At 37.2% G+C, this 17935-nt stretch overlaps 1 protein-coding gene across 1 annotated transcript in view; it reads left to right on the top strand.

Moving 5' to 3' along the window:
• cacna1fa (calcium channel, voltage-dependent, L type, alpha 1F subunit a) overlaps positions 1–17935 on the top strand; it is a 33412-nt gene that overhangs the window by 13128 nt on the left and 2349 nt on the right. Inside the window, exons 17-44 of the mRNA XM_028011744.1 lie at positions 56–113; positions 204–300; positions 385–514; positions 615–674; positions 773–879; positions 1737–1824; positions 2269–2376; positions 2472–2524; positions 2619–2765; positions 4621–4822; positions 4942–5100; positions 5773–5883; positions 5966–6049; positions 6849–6869; positions 6958–7092; positions 7279–7344; positions 7415–7506; positions 8384–8543; positions 10162–10289; positions 10382–10478; positions 11096–11198; positions 11279–11380; positions 12234–12358; positions 13366–13712; positions 15101–15253; positions 15894–16345; positions 17282–17394; positions 17473–17805. Of these exons, the coding sequence (XP_027867545.1) occupies positions 56–113; positions 204–300; positions 385–514; positions 615–674; positions 773–879; positions 1737–1824; positions 2269–2376; positions 2472–2524; positions 2619–2765; positions 4621–4822; positions 4942–5100; positions 5773–5883; positions 5966–6049; positions 6849–6869; positions 6958–7092; positions 7279–7344; positions 7415–7506; positions 8384–8543; positions 10162–10289; positions 10382–10478; positions 11096–11198; positions 11279–11380; positions 12234–12358; positions 13366–13712; positions 15101–15253; positions 15894–16345; positions 17282–17394; positions 17473–17805 (3831 nt within the window). The remainder of the gene's footprint in view (positions 1–55; positions 114–203; positions 301–384; positions 515–614; positions 675–772; positions 880–1736; positions 1825–2268; positions 2377–2471; positions 2525–2618; positions 2766–4620; positions 4823–4941; positions 5101–5772; positions 5884–5965; positions 6050–6848; positions 6870–6957; positions 7093–7278; positions 7345–7414; positions 7507–8383; positions 8544–10161; positions 10290–10381; positions 10479–11095; positions 11199–11278; positions 11381–12233; positions 12359–13365; positions 13713–15100; positions 15254–15893; positions 16346–17281; positions 17395–17472; positions 17806–17935) is intronic.

Raw genomic sequence — 17935 nt, 5'->3', positions numbered from 1 at the left:
TTATGCTGTATTTACAGTAAAATAAAGATGGTGGCCTTTTGTTTTTTGGCTTCAGAATGAAGAGGATGACTGGCAGGAAAACGAGGAGCTGAGAGCCATCGAGGGCCTGGAGGGTGAGTCTTTCTTCCCAGGAGAAACGCCACACATCGGCTGATTGAGAGACATCTTAAAGCAGCTCGTCTTGTTTATTTTCTTTATTCTAGGCGTTGCTCCACTAAAGCCCGAGTTCTCCGGCCCCAAAGAGAAGATTGTGCCGATTCCTGACGGAAGCTCCTTCTTCATCCTTGGAAAGAAAAACTGGTACCTGAAAAGTGTTTGTATCTAACAGAACCCTCAAACCAGTGCAGTGTGTGTGACTTCCCTCTCATTCGCTTCATTCTTCAGTTTGCGAGTTGCCTGCCACAACCTCATTCACCACCCCTACTTCACCAACTTCATCCTCATCTTCATCATCCTCAGCAGCATCTCGCTGGCTGCTGAGGATCCCATCAAATCCCACTCTTTCAGAAACATCGTAAGGCTCCCTCGGACAGGCTGCCACTTTAAAGTCGGCGTCTAATCCCGCTTTCACGGCGATGCGACTGAAATCTGACTTTAGCTTCTGTCGTCCTCAGGTGCTCGGATACGCCGATTACGTCTTCACTTCGGTTTTCACAGTGGAGATCGTCCTGAAGGTAACGGCTGACAGAATGAAAGTGGATAGATCAGAGCTTAAAAACTGCGAGGAAATGTTTTCCTAATCTCGTTCCTTTGCTGCCTCCTTCTCGTCTAGATGACGGTTTATGGAGCTTTTCTTCACACCGGCTCTTTCTGCAGGAACGCCTTCAACCTCCTGGACCTGCTGGTCGTCAGTGTGTCGCTCACGTCTTTCTTCTTACAGTGAGTAGACAGATAAGCGACAGTCTGCAGATTATCCTCCAAGGCAAAGAAACTGTGACAGAAACTCAAAGAAAAAGAAATAATGGTTTAATTAGCTTAGCTTTGTATGGAAGTCAATTTCTGCCACAAAATAAAAATAAAATAAAAGTCCAACAGGAAGTTATGATTTCGAGTTTTAAAGTAAAAATTATGAGATTGAAAGATGTAATTTATAATTATAAAGTCATAATTATGAGATTCAAGGTCATAATCTTGACTTTGAAAGTTATAATTTTCAAACGCAGACATCATTATGTGATATAAAGTTTGAATTTTAAATTTGAAAGTCAGAAATATGATATTCTTTCCCAATTTTGAGATATGAACTTAGAATTTTAAATTTCAGTCATGATTTTGAGTTTTAAAGTCATAATAAGTCATAAATTTGACTTACAAAGTTATAATTTCAGATTCAAAGACATAATTATGAGATTTGAAGTCAGAATTTCAACTTTAAAAATTTTAATTAAGGGAAAGTCATAATTTGAAATATGGAGTCATAATTTATCTTTTTTCAAGCCAATTATGAGATTTATGTTATAATTTTAAATTTCAGTCATTATTAGAGTCGTAATTATGAGATACAAAGTCATAATAATGAGATATAAAGTCATTACATTTCACAAAAGTCATAATTTTGACTTTATGTTTCATAATTATGACTTCCTGTTGGGTTTTTAAATTTTTTTCCTTTCTTGGCAGAAATGGGCTTCCATAGTTTTGAACATTTTACTGCATCTTAGCAAGTATTATCTGCCACTTTTTAATATTTCCATTAGCTGGATAATTGTCTAAATTCTTTGTTTTGCTGTTTCCAGTTCGAGTGCGATCTCCGTGGTGAAAATCCTGCGAGTCCTCCGAGTGCTGAGGCCGCTGCGAGCCATCAACAGAGCCAAGGGGCTGAAGGTAAACGCCTGGCGGGGGGCAAGCATGGCGGACCGCAGGCTAATAACACACTGGGGGAAACCCTGATATGGGCCCCTTTTATATATAATTCTATCTTATTTATTTAAGATAGAATAATCTACAGATAATCAGGATTAATTTTATACTTTCTTATTTTATCTTATACAGATTTATAAATTATATATATACGTATATTTATATATATATATTGGTTTTAAATTAGCATTTAAAACCGAATGCTGATTTTGGTTTTAAATGCCAAAATCATTTAAAACCAAAATGAGTTTGGTTTTACATTTAAAATTTTTAATTTAAAAATTTAAATTTTTAACTTTTAAATTTAAAAATTTCAAAATGTTTTTAAAATTTATTCATTTTTAAAATGGATTAAAATAGATTTTAATACATTTAATTATTGATGGAAACTGCTTGTGGTCTCGGCAGAACGTGGTGCAGTGTGTCTTCGTGGCGATTCGCACCATCGGCAACATCTTGATCGTCACCACTCTGCTTCAGTTCATGTTTGCTTGCATTGGAGTGCAGCTTTTCAAGGTTCCCTCACCTTCGCCAGTCTTTTCTTTGTATAAACGGAAAGTTTCCGGAGACGGCTGCTGGTTTGGTAAACTCTCTGGTCTGGATGTTTTCAGGGCCGATTCTACAGCTGCACAGACGAAGCCAAACACACGCCAGACGAGTGCAAGTCAGTTTAATTTGCTCTCACAGCTTAAAACACTGACTTGTTTCCTGAAATTAGATTTATTTTACTGCAAAGTTGTGTGTTTGTGTGATTCCAGAGGAACCTTTGTGGTGTATAAAGACGGGGACATGAACCACCCTATGGTCAGAGAGAGGATCTGGGAAAACAGTGACTTTAACTTCGACAATGTGCTGATGGGAATGCTGGCTTTGTTCACTGTGTCCACGTTTGAAGGCTGGCCTCAGTGAGTTTTCGGTTTGTTCTTCTAGTTCAACGTATAACAGTTATTATTATTGCTATTCAGGGTTTCCAACAGAAAAAGCCCGGTGCGCCGGGGCCGTCATTCATCCAGCCAGTCACCGTGTTTGAGAGTAAAAAAATGTTCAAAGTTGACAGAAAATTTGAAAATATCACTCGATAGCTTTGCGTTATTGGAAGACTGGAATATTAATATCTAAACACCAACTATCAAGTCTGAAAAAAGGGCAATAATTTAAAAAAATTAAACAAACAAACAATGCTAAGCTTGGTGGCCCGCCAGGCTTATAATACACGGTGGGAAATGCTGCTGTTATAGAAAATCCATCTGTAACCAACTGTACAAAGACATAAAATAAAGGTCTTTGTCAGTATTTAACATGAGCAGAAGTAGAGATTATATAAGAGACTAATTAGAGGCACAGTTTTGGTAATGTGTGAAAAACCTTAAAATAATTTCACCTATTTCAGAGAACTATACAAACTTTAATTTGAGCTCATTTATTCAGTGTTATAAAATAGTTTGTAACACTTCATCAGGTCTTATAAAAAAATCTTTTTGGCACAATCCTTTGGTGTTTGGGTTTTTCAGTACATTTTTCTGTGTTCATTATTGTTATAAAGGTGAATTGGACTTTGTTTCAAGTAAATAAATCCTTAATATCAATTAAAAAGTTATAGTTTCACTGGCAGATTATTTAATTTATAACAAGACATTTTTCCTATGTTATAAGTGAAGTAATTTGCAAGTGAAACTAGTACTTTTTTAACAATCAATATTAAGGATTTATGTAAAATGAGCATCTATTTTCTAAAAAGTTACTTGTAAGTTAGTTTTTCATATTAAGATCTTTTCACTAAAAACTAGACCAAAAATATTTGTGTTTTTAAAGTGTCGAAATTACTGAATGTTTTTTTAAAATTGAAACTAGATACATTTTTCAATGTGCACTTAAACTTCTAATTATTAATTAATTCCTGTTTCCTATGGTTTAGTATATCAAGTCCAAAAGAAATCCCACACACACTTTCTTCATCTCTACCCTTCAAAATAGGAAAGAGAAGCGAACATTCATCCATCTGAACTTGTACACATGATGTGCAGTCAGAGCTTTAATTAAAACATTTAAAACAACTAAAAGTGGAATGAATAAGGCTGGATGAGGAACGATAAAAAACAAAACAAAATAAAATGACGTTCCTAGAGCCGGCCAGAGGAATAAGCAAAGTAGGCCTGCCGTGAGAAGAATAAATTTACAAATGTATAACAACAATTCATAATTTAAAAGTTACATTAATTGAGTTGGTACCACTGTTGAGACCTTTCATTTAGTATCAAATTAATCATTATAAATTTAATCATTTATAAGAATTAAATATTCACTTTCCTGTGTTTGCTTTATTTTCTGAACATTTTATTAATTCAAAACAAAATTTTACCAAGTATTTTTAGTCTAGTTTCTAGTGAAAATATCTTATATATATATATATATATATATATATATATATATATATATATATATATTTAAATAAGACAAAACTAACTTAAAAGTAAATTTTCAGCAATAAATAGGAGCTTATTTTAAGTCAATATTTCCTTAATATTGATCTTAAAAACGTCCCAGTTCCACTGGCAGATTATTTCACTTATAAATGAAATAATCTTCCAAAGGAAAAAGTACTTTTTTGTCAATATTAAGGAAAAATAAGCTCCTATTTCCTGCTGAACAGTTTGTTTTGTTTTGGCAGCAGAACCTGGACCAACAATTCTTGGTACGATTTTGTTTTTTTGCAGGGTAGAAACCAGATTGTCACGTTTTGTGTTCTCTTCCTCTGCGAAGGCTCCTGTACCGGGCCGTGGACGCCAACGCCATAAACCGAGGCCCAATTTACAACTACAGAGTGGAGATCTCCATCTTCTTCATCATCTACATCATCATCATCGCTTTCTTCATGATGAACATATTCGTGGGTTTCGTCATCATCACTTTTCGAGAGCAAGGAGAGGCCGAGTTCAAAAACTGCGAGCTCAACAAGAATCAAGTCAGCCATTTTTTTTAAAGATATTTGAATTCTTTTAAATTCAGATTAAGTAAATTTGTTGTATTTCTGTTTCATTGACCCAAACTGAACAGTTTTTCTCTCTGTTTCGCCCGACGCAGAGGCAGTGTGTGTATTACGCCCTGAAAGCTCAGCCAATAAAGATCTACATCCCTAAAAACCCGTCGCAGCTGAAGTTCTGGAGGATCATCAACTCCAGCCAGTTTGAATACGTCATGTTTGTGCTGATTTTGGGAAATACTCTCACTCTGGCGATTCAGGTACCGTTTTTCTGTTTGACTTATTTATTTCAAACATATTTTCAAAAACAAGGAAACAAGCAATCAGTAGGCAAGGCAACTTTATTTATATAGCACATTTTATATGGGGGAATTTTCCTGCCATAATCCAAGACGCAAAATCAACAAGTTGCACTAACAATTGGGAGTTTATTGGAGATTTTTCTCAAAAATTATCAAATACTTTCTTGCTTGTACTAAACAGCTGCCTCAGCTTTAACTGATGTCAGATTATAGTCCAACATCTATACAGCGAGTAATTAAAAAGTCGCATTTACCGTCATAAATAAACGCGAATATTGCAAACACTTTGATTTCAATATCAAAAAAATCCCAAAATCCTCGAGGGACTGCAAAGCCGTTCAATAATATTTAATTTTAAGAATTTATTGATATTTTAACAGTTTATGAAGAGATTCTATCAATACATTTTGGCACAACCGGCCCTTTAAGAGCATTCATGATCTTGATTTGACCCAAAACGAAGAAGAGTTTGACCCCCCTGACACAGACAAAATGGTTACAAACTGACTCATAACATGACGGGAAAATCTATGGAATAACAATAATAGTAACAACCGGACATTTCTCTCCTGATTCTCTCAGAAAATCCTGAAAATAATTTCACGTTGGTGTTTCTGTTGATCTTTTTAGCATTATGAGCAGTCGAAGTTGTTCACCTCCGTCATGGACATCCTCAACATGATCTTCACCGTGGTTTTCACCGTAGAGATGATCATCAAGCTGATGGCTCTTCGAGTTCATGTGAGTTTACCCGCCGAACGCCGAGTTTCCTGGTGATGACTCTTTGACTTCACGTTTCTGTTTGCTTGTCTTTATCTGTTAGCATTACTTCATCGACCCCTGGAATTCATTTGACGCTCTGATTGTTGTCGGCAGCGTCTTGGACATCGCAGTGTCTGAATTTAGCGTAAGGATTTTTTTCTCACTTTTACCTTTGGAAGAAATACTTGTAAAAGTTTTTAAAATGTGTTAATTATGCACCTCTTTATGGCACTTTTTCCTTCCACTCAACTTTCCATCAATACACAGTTCTCTGCTTTATTAAAGAGTCTGTTTCTCTTGTCACATCAAGTCAAGATAAACACTTATCTTGACTTGATGTTAATCAGATTAGTTTATTTCTGTCTGACTTCTTGTTACCGTCCAGGAGACGCAAGATTACAACTTGGAAATAGTTTATTAGTAAACATCTAATACCTTGATATGTAATTATCATTGTAATTATAATGTAATTAACAGTTAGTAACAGTTTGTATTAAGATATTACCAATAAAATAGTTATTTAATGTTTAGAAATGGGATTATTTTAATTATTTATTAAACAAAAATTGGATATTGTGTATTTATATGATACTTTTATATTTTTAATGTGCTTTTCTATTTTTATTGTGATTTATTTCTTGTGTTGTTTTACATTTGTGTAACCGTGGACTTAATGTCTGCTAATAATGAAATCTGAATTGTAACATGATTGTAACAGCTCACAGAAAGTCATTAAAGTTAGAGTAATTGTTTGAAAACAATCTGATAATCTGCTAGTTCCATGTAATTAACAACATTATTACACTGTAATTATCAGGTAGTTCCTTATTATTAAAATATGTCAACAATGGAGGATACAAAAACAATTAGGAATTGCTTAAAAATAGAAACAATTCAATGTATTTTTAACTGTTTCTTTCTCTGTTGCTTAACTGATGATCCAGGGAGGAGGCGGCCATGGAGAGGTGATTATTGGATCGAGATGTTGTCAAACCTTTTTCCCGTTTCTGTCTTTTTAGGTTTATTTTAACCCTAATAGTTTTGTTTTTCCAGGGCGGTGGAAAAGGAGAAAGCGGAAAAGTGTCCATCACGTTCTTCCGCTTGTTCCGAGTGTTGAGGTTGGTGAAGCTGCTCAGCAAAGGAGAAGGCATCCGAACTCTTCTCTGGACTTTTGTCAAATCCCTGCAGGTCAGTGAGTCATCTCTGTCACAAATATTGTCTTATTACCTTTTTATACTCCATTAAAAGAAAAAAAACAGCTGTGGTTGCCAGAATTTTACCGTGTAAATACAATAAAATTAGTATTTATTCTGTAAACTTCTGCCGGCATTTAACCGTGAATTAGAGGCGATTTTGTTTTTTCCATCTCTCTAGGCCTTGCCTTACGTTGGCCTCCTCATCGCTATGATCTTCTTCATCTACGCTGTGATCGGCATGCAGGTGAGTCTCTGGAAAAGGTTGAAACGCTGCTTTTCCTGGTTGACGGTTTCTCTGCCGTTTGTCCTCCCAGATGTTTGGGAAAATAGCCATCGATGACGACACAGACATCAACAGAAGCTGCAACTTCCAGACGTTCTTCATGGCGGTTCTGGTTCTTTTTAGGTAAGACGTTTTAACCCGCTTGTTCCAACAGCGGTTCTTAAACCTTATTGGTCTAGACGGTGAAATTTCTGTTAGGACGAAAGTTAAATGTAATTGAAGATTAGTAAAATTGAAAGTTGGCATACGTGTCCCTCAAACTCTTCCACCGTCTTCTGCATATTTCGTCTAAATAAATTCATTGTTTATTTAATGTCACTTAACGTTTTTGCTTGACGGATTTGGATAGCTCAAATGAGGGGAAGTATTTTCAAATCGTAAAAGTTATAACTTACTCGACATTCCAACTTCCTGGCTGATCCTCTTCCATCAAGAAGATCGTGTCTCTGTAGTCATAACTGGATTGGTCGCAGATTATAGGACGAGAGCAGACAGCGATAATTAGTTTATCCTCCACAGTTTTTCTTTCTGAGATCATGTTGGAAGATGTGCCACTACGCCACAAAGTGGAGTCTGTATGATTGGTTGATGCTCTGCGTCCAGTGGCGAAAGTTCAGATTTTCCATCTCCAGCTTTGGACACGTCAGATGCCCTTGATGTGCGTCAAAATCTCAAAGCGCTTCAAAATGCGCCTCGACGCGCCTCGACATACAGTAGACTTTACATGTAAACCTCCTGGTGCTTTAAGTGCATTTGGTGTGAACGCACCGTCAATCTCCTAGCCATCTAAACATAGTTATCACTATGCATATCCATACTACACTTTTAATACCACCCATCAGTTTTCTTCCATCTCACACCAAAGCTATATTTTGTATTGATCCATTACATAAAATCTCAATAAAAGACATTGATGTTGTTGTTGTGACATAACAAAATAAGCCTCGAAGAGCATGGAAACCTTTCCCAGGCAGAATTAAAACTGCTTCCTGTCTTGCAGGTGTGCCACCGGAGAGCAGTGGCAGCAGATCATGCTGGGCGCGCTGCCCGGCCGGCGCTGCGACCCGGAGGCCGACGTCGAGCCCGGCGAAGAGTACACCTGCGGGAGTAATCTGGCCTACCTCTACTTCATCAGCTTCTTCATGCTCTGCGCTTACCTGGTGAGCGAAGGCTGATCTGACGTTTTACTTTTCCCCTCGCTTTACTCAGATAGTTTTCAGATTACGGGCTCTAAATTTAGCTGCAATTAATTCAAACCCTGTGCGTCGACTGCCAGGTCAGGCGGAATCGGAAGTTGGATGAAAATAAGGACGGCAGCATTTCAGCAGCAGCACACTGACAGTTTTATTTATCCACAGATGAGTGGTGATGCACGCCCGCATCACAAAGGTTTAATGGGCTGCACATATTTGGGTGCAGGAGCTAATATGCTCCCTGTGCTATTTTAAGATGCTAGCTCGGTCGAGTGAAGGTGAATCTGAGCCGTCAGAACAAAAACCTCCGGCTCAAACGGCGGCTGCACACCTACAGCACAGATCAAAAGAAACGGAAAGTAAACGTTTTATGGTTGGGCTTTCATGTCATCAGTTATATAATTTACATACCTTGAACATGTTAGGATAGAACAGTGGGCTACACAAAACATGTTCATTACATTTTTTTTTGCACAAAGTCATTCTTAGAAAAGGAGATTTTAGTCTGATCAGTTCAGAATGAGACGTTTTAATGCTACTGTCACTTTAAATCCAAATAAGCTGCTGCGGGTCACGCCCCCAAATCAACGTTTACATTGTCACATAAAAATGGCTGGAAACAGATGTCCGATTATACAACTGTGCATCTTTGAAAAGCATTAGTAGAGCCTCCTGCACAATCAACAATATTTCCTTGCTTTTTTGTAAACTTTAATTCTTTGTTTTTATTTGAGAAATAGTTTCTTCTTAAGACAATTGTTCCGTCTGGTTTTGGATGCCGTGCAGCTGGAAGGAGCTTTACTCCTTCTTTTACTTGGTTGTTTTTCCTGTGTGGCTGTGTGACGGACTGTGGACCCGTCCAGAACCCTGGACCACCTGACTCTCCTACGCATCCAGTCTATCTGCTAGTAGCATGGCTAATTCTGAGCTAGCTAATACTGGAGGTGTTTATATGTCTTTTTGAGCCTTTATTTGTAATGTTGTTCCTGCATGAATCACAGAAAATACTAAAACTTTTAACACACATGTGCTTGAAAACCTCCAATCCTTTGTTCTACACTGCAAAAACACAACATTGTACCATATTTTAAAATATTTTTGTGCAGTTTCTACTGCAAATACACTTGAAATAAAGTAAAACTAACTTATAAATTTATTTTCAACAAGAGCTAGAGGCTTGTTTTAAGTAAATAATTCCTTAATATTGATGAAAAAGTGTTAGTTCAACTAATAAATTATTTCATTTATAGCATGGGGAAAATATCTTGTTATAAATGAAATAATCTACCAGTAGAACTAGTAATTTTTTATGAATATTAAGGAATTATTCACTTAAAACAAGCTACTAGATCTTGTTGAAAGGTTACTTTTAAGTTAGTTTTATTTTATTTCAAGTGTACTAAGATATTTGCTCTAAAAACCAAACAAAAATACTCTGTAGTATTTGTTTTTTTGCAGTGTACAATAGCTTTACATCACATATTTAAACAGCACACTACTGTGTCATGTTTCATTTGTTGTAATATATCTAAAGAATCATTTTGTTACATGTATAAATACCCTTTCCACTTCTCTTTTCTCTCAGATCATCAACTTGTTCATTGCTGTCATCATGGACAACTTTGAGTATCTGACCAGAGACTGGACGGTTCTGGGGACTCACCACCTGGACGAGTTCAAGCGAGTTTGGTCCGACTACGACCCAGAAGCCACGTGCGTCTCATTATCTGAATCCAGCTCAGTCTTCTTCGCTGTTTCCAAAACAAACTTCTCTGTCTCACCCGTTTTCCGTTTGCATGTGGCAGAGGTCGCATCAAGCACATCGATGTAGTCACTATGTTACGCAGGATTCAGCCTCCTCTTGGCTTCGGAAAGCTTTGTCCTCATCGCGTTGCTTGCAGAGTAAGGGTGAACACATGCAGAGCTGCAAAAACGCAAAATGTTACCGAGTATTTTTCTGTAGTTTCCACAGCAAATATGTTAGTGCACTAAAAATAAGATGAAGCTAACGTTCAGTTTTATTTAGGAGATTATTTTAAGTCAATAACTTATCAACATTGATTAAAAAAAAGTACTAGTTCACTTATAACAAGACATTTTCCCACGTTAGAAATAATCTGCCAATATTTACCAATATTGAGGAATTATTGACTTAAAATAAGCTCCTATATAATGCTGAAAAGTTCATTTTTAATTCTGTCTTATTCCACATGTACAAAGTTATTTTCACCAGAAAATAGTACAAAAATTCCAGGTAAGATTCTGTGTTTAATGAACAAAATGTTCAGAAAGTAAAGCAAACATGTCCCACAGGACACAAATATGTAATCCAGTTCATATTTTTAAAATAGTTTAATGTATAATGATTAATTTTATGCTAAATAAGCGTACCTGTTAGCGTAATAACACTTGCATATTTAGCAACAGTGGTACCAACTCAGTATTTGCAGTGTATGATGATGCATGGGTGGAAATAAATGAGCAGGTTTCATATTTTCTGCTTCCTTGTTTCTTCTCAGAGACTGGTGGCCATGAACGTTCCCCTCCACCCTGATGGCACCGTCACCTTCAACGCTACTCTGTTCGCTCTGGTCCGAACTTCACTGAAGATCAAAACTGAAGGTCGGGAGGATTCCCGCTCATGGAGCCGCGTGTGGAAACGGCGTCTTTTATTGAATAAATCTGCGCTTGGATTCCACCAGGTCCCGTTGATCAGCAGAACGAGGAGCTGAAGGTTATCATCAAGAAGCTGTGGAAACACACAAAACCTAAACTCATCGATGAAATCATTCCGCCCCCTAGAGGCAAGACACAAAACTGCCAAACGCCAATCCCAGAAATATGGAGGATTTGGACCACTGACAAAAAACAAAATAAATAAATTATGGCTTTAGCATTATAATGCTGTTAATTAATCTCAAAATAAGTACTTTTCTCAGAATTATGAATTTATGTCAGAATTCTTACTTTTTTCCACAGAATTCTGACTTTAATAAAAAAAAATTACTTTTTCTCAGACTTTTGGCTAAATCTCAGAATTCTGGTTGCTTTTCTCAGAATGTTGGCTTTTTCTCAGAATACTGACTTAATCTCAGAATTTTTAATTTATGTCAGAATTCTTACTTTTTTCCACAGAACTGACATTTTTCTCTGAATTCTTAATCTAAACATTGTGGCTTTTTTCTCAAAATTGTGATTTTAATCTAAGAATTCTGATTATTTTTCTCAGCATTCTAACTTTTTGTAAGAATCAGAATTGTTTAAATTGTTCATGCACCATTTGGTATATCTAGTCTTTAAACTGAAATCCACCAGATAAATTTGTTGCAGGTTTTCAGAGTGGATATAGTTCAGGTTTGCAAATTATACAACAAGGAAGAAACCGTTATGTGATTATTTTTCACACACTAATAGCAGTATAATTGACACACACATCAGAATGTTTAGTTATTTATTTGGACTTTGATATACTGTAGATTGACAATTAAAATTCTGATTAAAAAAGTCTGAATTTCATTTAAGTTTTTGGTGGCCCTAATCCTCTTCTGTACAGAAAGATAATTAAGAAATTTCTAAATTATTCAACGTAAGGAAGCATTACGTTTCTCTGTTTATCCAAGAGTTTTCATATTTGTCATGTCTGTTTGCGTTCGGCAGGCGATGAGGTGACTTGTGGAAAGTTTTATGCCAGTTTCCTGATCCAAGATTACTTCAAAAAGTACAGAAAGAGGAAAGAGAGGGAAAGGAAATCCAAGAGGAAAGACAAGGCTGCTGCCCTGCAGGTAAGATCTAATTTAAATCCTTTCTAATTTATATGAACATACAAACAAAAACATCTTTGAGTCTCTTTTTTATGTGAAGTTTGTGAAAAGGATTATTTTCTCATTTACATCTGGTTTTTAGCATTTAGCACCACATCTAAATGTTTTTAAACTCTTTATGAATTAAAAGAGGGAAGTATAGATTATATTCCACTTACAATCATATTAAAGCAATTTGCAGAAGCAGAGCTGTACCTCTATTATTTGTTTCTCGATTGTATAAATGTACTCAAATAATTGATTTTATTTTTTTACTTTTTTTATTATTTTCATTTTTAAAAATGTGTATGACAGATGTTAAAATATTTGTCACATCTGTAAAAAAAAAAAAAGAAAAGAAAAAGCTATGCTTTAAACGTCTTGAGTGCAAAAACACTGCTCACCGGTAGGGGGTGCTACAGGCACGTTAAATGTATGTTTTTCCATTAGATTTGCATTCAGCCCTGCTGTTGTTCACAGTTAAAATCTGTGTAGCTTTTAAAAGGTTTAGAAAATCTAAATAAATGCAGTGTGTAATAAGTAAAAACTTTTTGAAAAACCTTTGGCAAATCAGCAGCTAATTGAACATACTTATACATACAAATATAAAAACAATAAAAATATAAAAATATATAAATCCCCTTAAATATAGTCAAGATCTTGTGTTTTCTAAAAAATGTGAAGGAAAGGACAATATTAAGTGGTAGGATGATGACGGTGCGGCATGTTTTTTAATAACTGATTGCGTGGACAAACTTATTCAGGTGTGATTTTAATTGCGAATTAGTTTTTTGACATTAGTGAAATACCAAGAAAGTTTTGCACACATTTGTAATGGAACTGCAGCTGATAACTCCTGAAAATCTGGTACATTGTCTAGTTAATGTATGTTTTCATCTTCTTTATTAAAGTTTTTTGTTTTTGATACTAAAAATCATGAAATTATAGATTTCACAGCATGTAAAATTCAAGTTCGTTTTGTGTTTTAGCAAGGGCTGCGGACGCTGCAGGACTTGGCTCCAGAGATGCGTCTGGCGATGGCCTGTGACCTTGAGGAAGAGGAGGCCATCGAGGGCGAGATGACGGGCGACGAGATCTTCGACAGCGAGCCGGGGACGTCGACGAACCCCACGCCCGCCAGCACGCCGATGCCGCCTCTGGACATGCTGGTGGAGCAGACGGCGGTGATCATCGAGCCCACGCCCCGGGTCGCCAAGGGGGACGTGATCACCACGCAGGTGGAGGCCGTGCAGGAACACCTGAGGCCGGGATCGGAGCTGGCCGGACTGAGAGTCGTTACAGAGCAGCCCGCAAGGTCCGAACCGCTTCCCATCAGGTACTGACTCAATCTTGAGTTACTTTTTGGAAAAATTGTACTTTTAGAAGGATTTTACTGCACTTTTACTTGAGTAATTTTACTATGAAGTATTTCTACTCTTACTTAAAATTTATGGATTCTCTGCCCACCGAATGAAAACAAACATGTTTTAACCAAAAATTCACCAGACACAGAGACACACCTGCAGTTTCTGTTTGTTATTTTGTTACTTATAGGAATTATTTTCATTTTAATTGTTTGAAAATTCAACATAACTTTACATTTCGGTCCGTCTCAGGGTTTCCTCCAAACATCTAGCTAAGCCTGGTGGCAGGGAAGCGACAGCAGTCCACCAGTTGCTGCACCGTGTTTTTTTGTTAAAAAGTTGAAAATAATTCTTTGAAGTAAAACATCAACAACAAAGAAAATACAGCAGTGGATGAAATAAATTAGTCTGTAGGTTGTGTATGTATAATCAAACGCCATTGTAGGAGCTATTTCTCCATTATTTTCAGTTAAAGTTTAGAATGTAGATTATTTAGTTTATTTTTTTTGTTTTGTAGTTGATTTATAATTAGAATGTTTATTTTGTTGTTTCTAAATAAGTTTTTGGTTAGTAATTCACTTAATTAGTTAATTGATTTCAGTTTGGGAAGTGGGTGTGTTTCACAGTATAAATACGTAGAGTTTAGATGAGTCTTGAGGCATATGGGTGGTCTTATGGTTTTTTACCTGTCTGTCATCAGTCAGTCAGTCAGTTTTATCAGTGAGAACAGGTGCAGGAGTTAGGGTAGGTTTATCCGAAGCCTGTGACTTGTTTTTAGCCAAAAACTGAATAAAAGTAAACAAAGAGCTGCATTTGACTGTTTTGACCTTTGGTTTGGACTGCGTAAACCAGAACCCACGATGCACAGTATTGACCGTTTGAGTTTATTTCATTTTGCTTTGATCACTTTTGAGATTTGAATTTTTTCGATTTTGGAATTAAGTTTTTGGGACAAATAGTCAATACAGCCATTATCTGTTTAAATAGCTAATTGCTGAAAATTACTGATGTTTTGTTAAATGTAAACCCATCTTTGCCCGTTTTTGCTATTACTTTTACTGGCATTTAAAAAAAATTATGGAAAATAAACAACGCGTAGCCTGGTGGCTTATAATACACTGGTGAAAATCCCAATTCTGTTGTAATTTTGATCAGTTACTCAGGACTTGAACTGTCTTTTTACCAAACAGTGTTTTACTCTTGGTTCATTTTTTGGATGGATACTTTCTACTTTTACTTGAGTACAATTGTTGGGTATTCTGCCCACCTCCGTGTGTTATAGCCGTACATGCTGGAATCATAATAGATCATATTGATCATATTGTTGTGTTGTCTGACTTTGTTCTTTCTTCTCCATCAGCGAATCGCCTCTTCCTCCTCCTCCACCTCCACCAGAGATGTCGGGAGGAGAAGACTTTCTCCTCAAAGATGCACTCGTTCCAACTCAAAGTGAAGCGGCTGAGCAGTTTTACAGCAGTGAGGCGTTTATGGCAAGCATGCCGTCAGTAGATGGGTACGAAATAGAGGTTAATCTGAATATTTAAGGTTTTTAAAGGGGACCTATTATGTGTCTGGAAAATGACCAGTTTCAAAAACCTCCGGAATGTTAAGTCACTTTGCTGTTACCTAGCAACCCCAGCCGAGTCCAGGCCCAATACCTAGCAACCAAGTGGAGCTCCAGCACATTTGGTCAGCTGGTTTATCGTTGTACAATTACTGCTGAAAAAGACAAGTGTTTAGTTGTTGACTAAGGATTCAGAAAACAGTTAATACTTTCTTGTTGCTTGTGGAGGAGGCTCCACTTCTGCTTTTCAAAGATGCATGGTATGCAGCCTTTTTCATGTGGAAGTGTAAACATTGATTTGGGGTTGTGGCTAGCAGCAGCTTATTTGGATCTAAAGTGACAGGATGCCCCAAAACAACTCATTCTGAAAGGAGCTCAAAGTAGGGTGAATTGGCAAGACTGAAATCTGATTATCTAAGATTGATTTTGTGCAAAATATGCAACGGACGTGTTTCCTATAGTCTATAAACCTGCCTTAATCTGTTCAAAGAAGCATCATAGGTTAGCTTTAAACAAAAAATAATTTTTTTCAGAACTTTGCAAACTACCACATGCCACATTTCCCTTCTTTCCCTCTTCATTCTTGCAGGTATGAGTATCAAGAGGCGATTTCTCCTGTACCAACCGAAACAGGAGACAACGGCCAGAGTTTGGATGTAGCCAGCAGCATAGGAGAAATTCCCTATGAAGGTCATGACCCCAACAGCTTCATCAGCAACGCATACAGTGAAAACAATATGAATGGAGGCAGTGCCGCCGTCAGTCCCGCTCCCTACGACGCAAACGGATACAACAGCAATGAATACACCGGCTACAACGAGAACGGAAGTACTGTGAACGGTTGCAATGAAAATGGCAGCACCATCAGCGGCTACAATGGGAGCACTGGTTACAATGGGAACACTAGCTACAACGAGAATGGCTACAATGGGAACACTGGTTATAATGGAAACACTAGCTACAACGAGAATGGCTACAATGAAAATGAGAATAGTGGAGCCCAGTTTGTCAGGAGACGATTACTTCCTGCCATACCAAAAGGTCAAGAACAAATTTTATTTATTAAAACTAGAGTTAACATGTTTAATATAATTAGCTTAGCTTAGTTTGGTTTTATTCAGTTTAGCTTAGTTTTGTTTAGTTTATTATAGTTTAGTTTAGCTTGGTTTAGCTTAGCGTAGATTAGCTTGGTTTTTCTTATCTTAGCTTAGTTATGTTTAGTTTAGCTTGGTTTAGCTTACCATAGCATAGCATAGTTTAGTTTAGCTTTGTTTAGTTTGCCTTAGCTTAGTTTAATTTAGCTCAGCAGCTTGGCATAGCTCAGCTTAGTCTAGTTTAGTTTAATTTAGCTTAGCTTAGTTATGTTTAGTTTAGCTTGGTTTAGCTTACCATAGCATAGCATTGTTTAGTTTAGCTTTGTTTAGTTTGCCTTAGCTTGGCTTAGTTTAATTTAGCTCAGCAGCTTGGCTTAGCTCAGCTTAGTCTAGTTTAGTTTAATTTAGCTTAGCTTAGTTATGTTTAGTTTAGCTTGGTTTAGCTTACCATAGCATAGTTTAGTTTAGCTTGGTTTAGCTTACCATAGCATAGCATAGTTTAGTTTAGCTTTGTTTAGTTTGCCTTAGCTTAGCTTAGTTTAATTTAGCTCAGCAGCTTGGCTTAGCTCAGCTTAGTCTAGTTACAGTTTAATTTAGCTTAGTTTAGCTTGGTGCAGCCTAGCTTAGTTTAGTTTAATTTAAATAATCCTGCTCCCTTTTTTATGTCTTACATTTTACAAATTATTCTTTATTTAAAGAAAAATTGCAACCTTTGCTATTTTGTTTCATTTTAGGTAATAAAATGTTTGATTTCTTATTTTCAGAGAAAACCCAGAACAATTTCTTTCACAATAAACAGACGGTCTCTGAGAGGGGAGTCAGTTTTACTAATAATAACAAACAGTTATTATTAGTAACAGTTTATTGTTTCTCACTGCTTTAGGTCGGAAGCCTGCGTTTAACTTCCAGTGTCTAAAGCCTCAGACCAGCGTTGACGACCTCCCCATCCCTGGAAACTACCGTGGGAACACATCTCCATCCAGATCCCGCCTGCAGGTGAGAGTCACGAAAAACAGACCACATGCCGTCTCATCTTCCTCCAGTTAGTCTTCACCGACTGCTGCTTTCTGTCAGAACCAGCAGGGCCTGGACTCCCGGCCCAGCAGCGTGTCCTCCATGTCGTCTGCCACCTGGGCCAACACGGCAGCAGCCGGAGCCACCCCCCTTCCAGGAATAATTGCCCCCACCGGGCGTCGCGGAAAGCTCATCTACACGCCGATGATCCTGGTGGATGAAGAAAGCGGCTCCAGTCAGCCGCTCTGGTGCGACGGCTCTGCCAGTCTCCCTGCAGGGAAACGACCGGGCTGGTACCCGGGTCAGACCAGAACCTTCACCAGCGTCAGGATGCCGCCTTCGGCCAACCAGGGCATCATAGATAAAGGCAGCGCAGACAATCTGGTCGAATCGGTACGTTTTTATTACAAAATACTATAGATGTTTTTTATTCATCACATTTAATTAACTTTCACAAATATTACTTCTGTGGAGCTGATTCTGATTGCATTCACAGAAAGCCATGTTTAGTTGCTTTAATTGA

Source organism: Xiphophorus couchianus, chromosome 24, assembly GCF_001444195.1.
Source record: "Xiphophorus couchianus chromosome 24, X_couchianus-1.0, whole genome shotgun sequence".
NCBI classification, from domain to species: Eukaryota; Metazoa; Chordata; class Actinopteri; order Cyprinodontiformes; family Poeciliidae; genus Xiphophorus; species Xiphophorus couchianus.
This window is presented reverse-complemented; position numbering and strand designations above follow the sequence as displayed.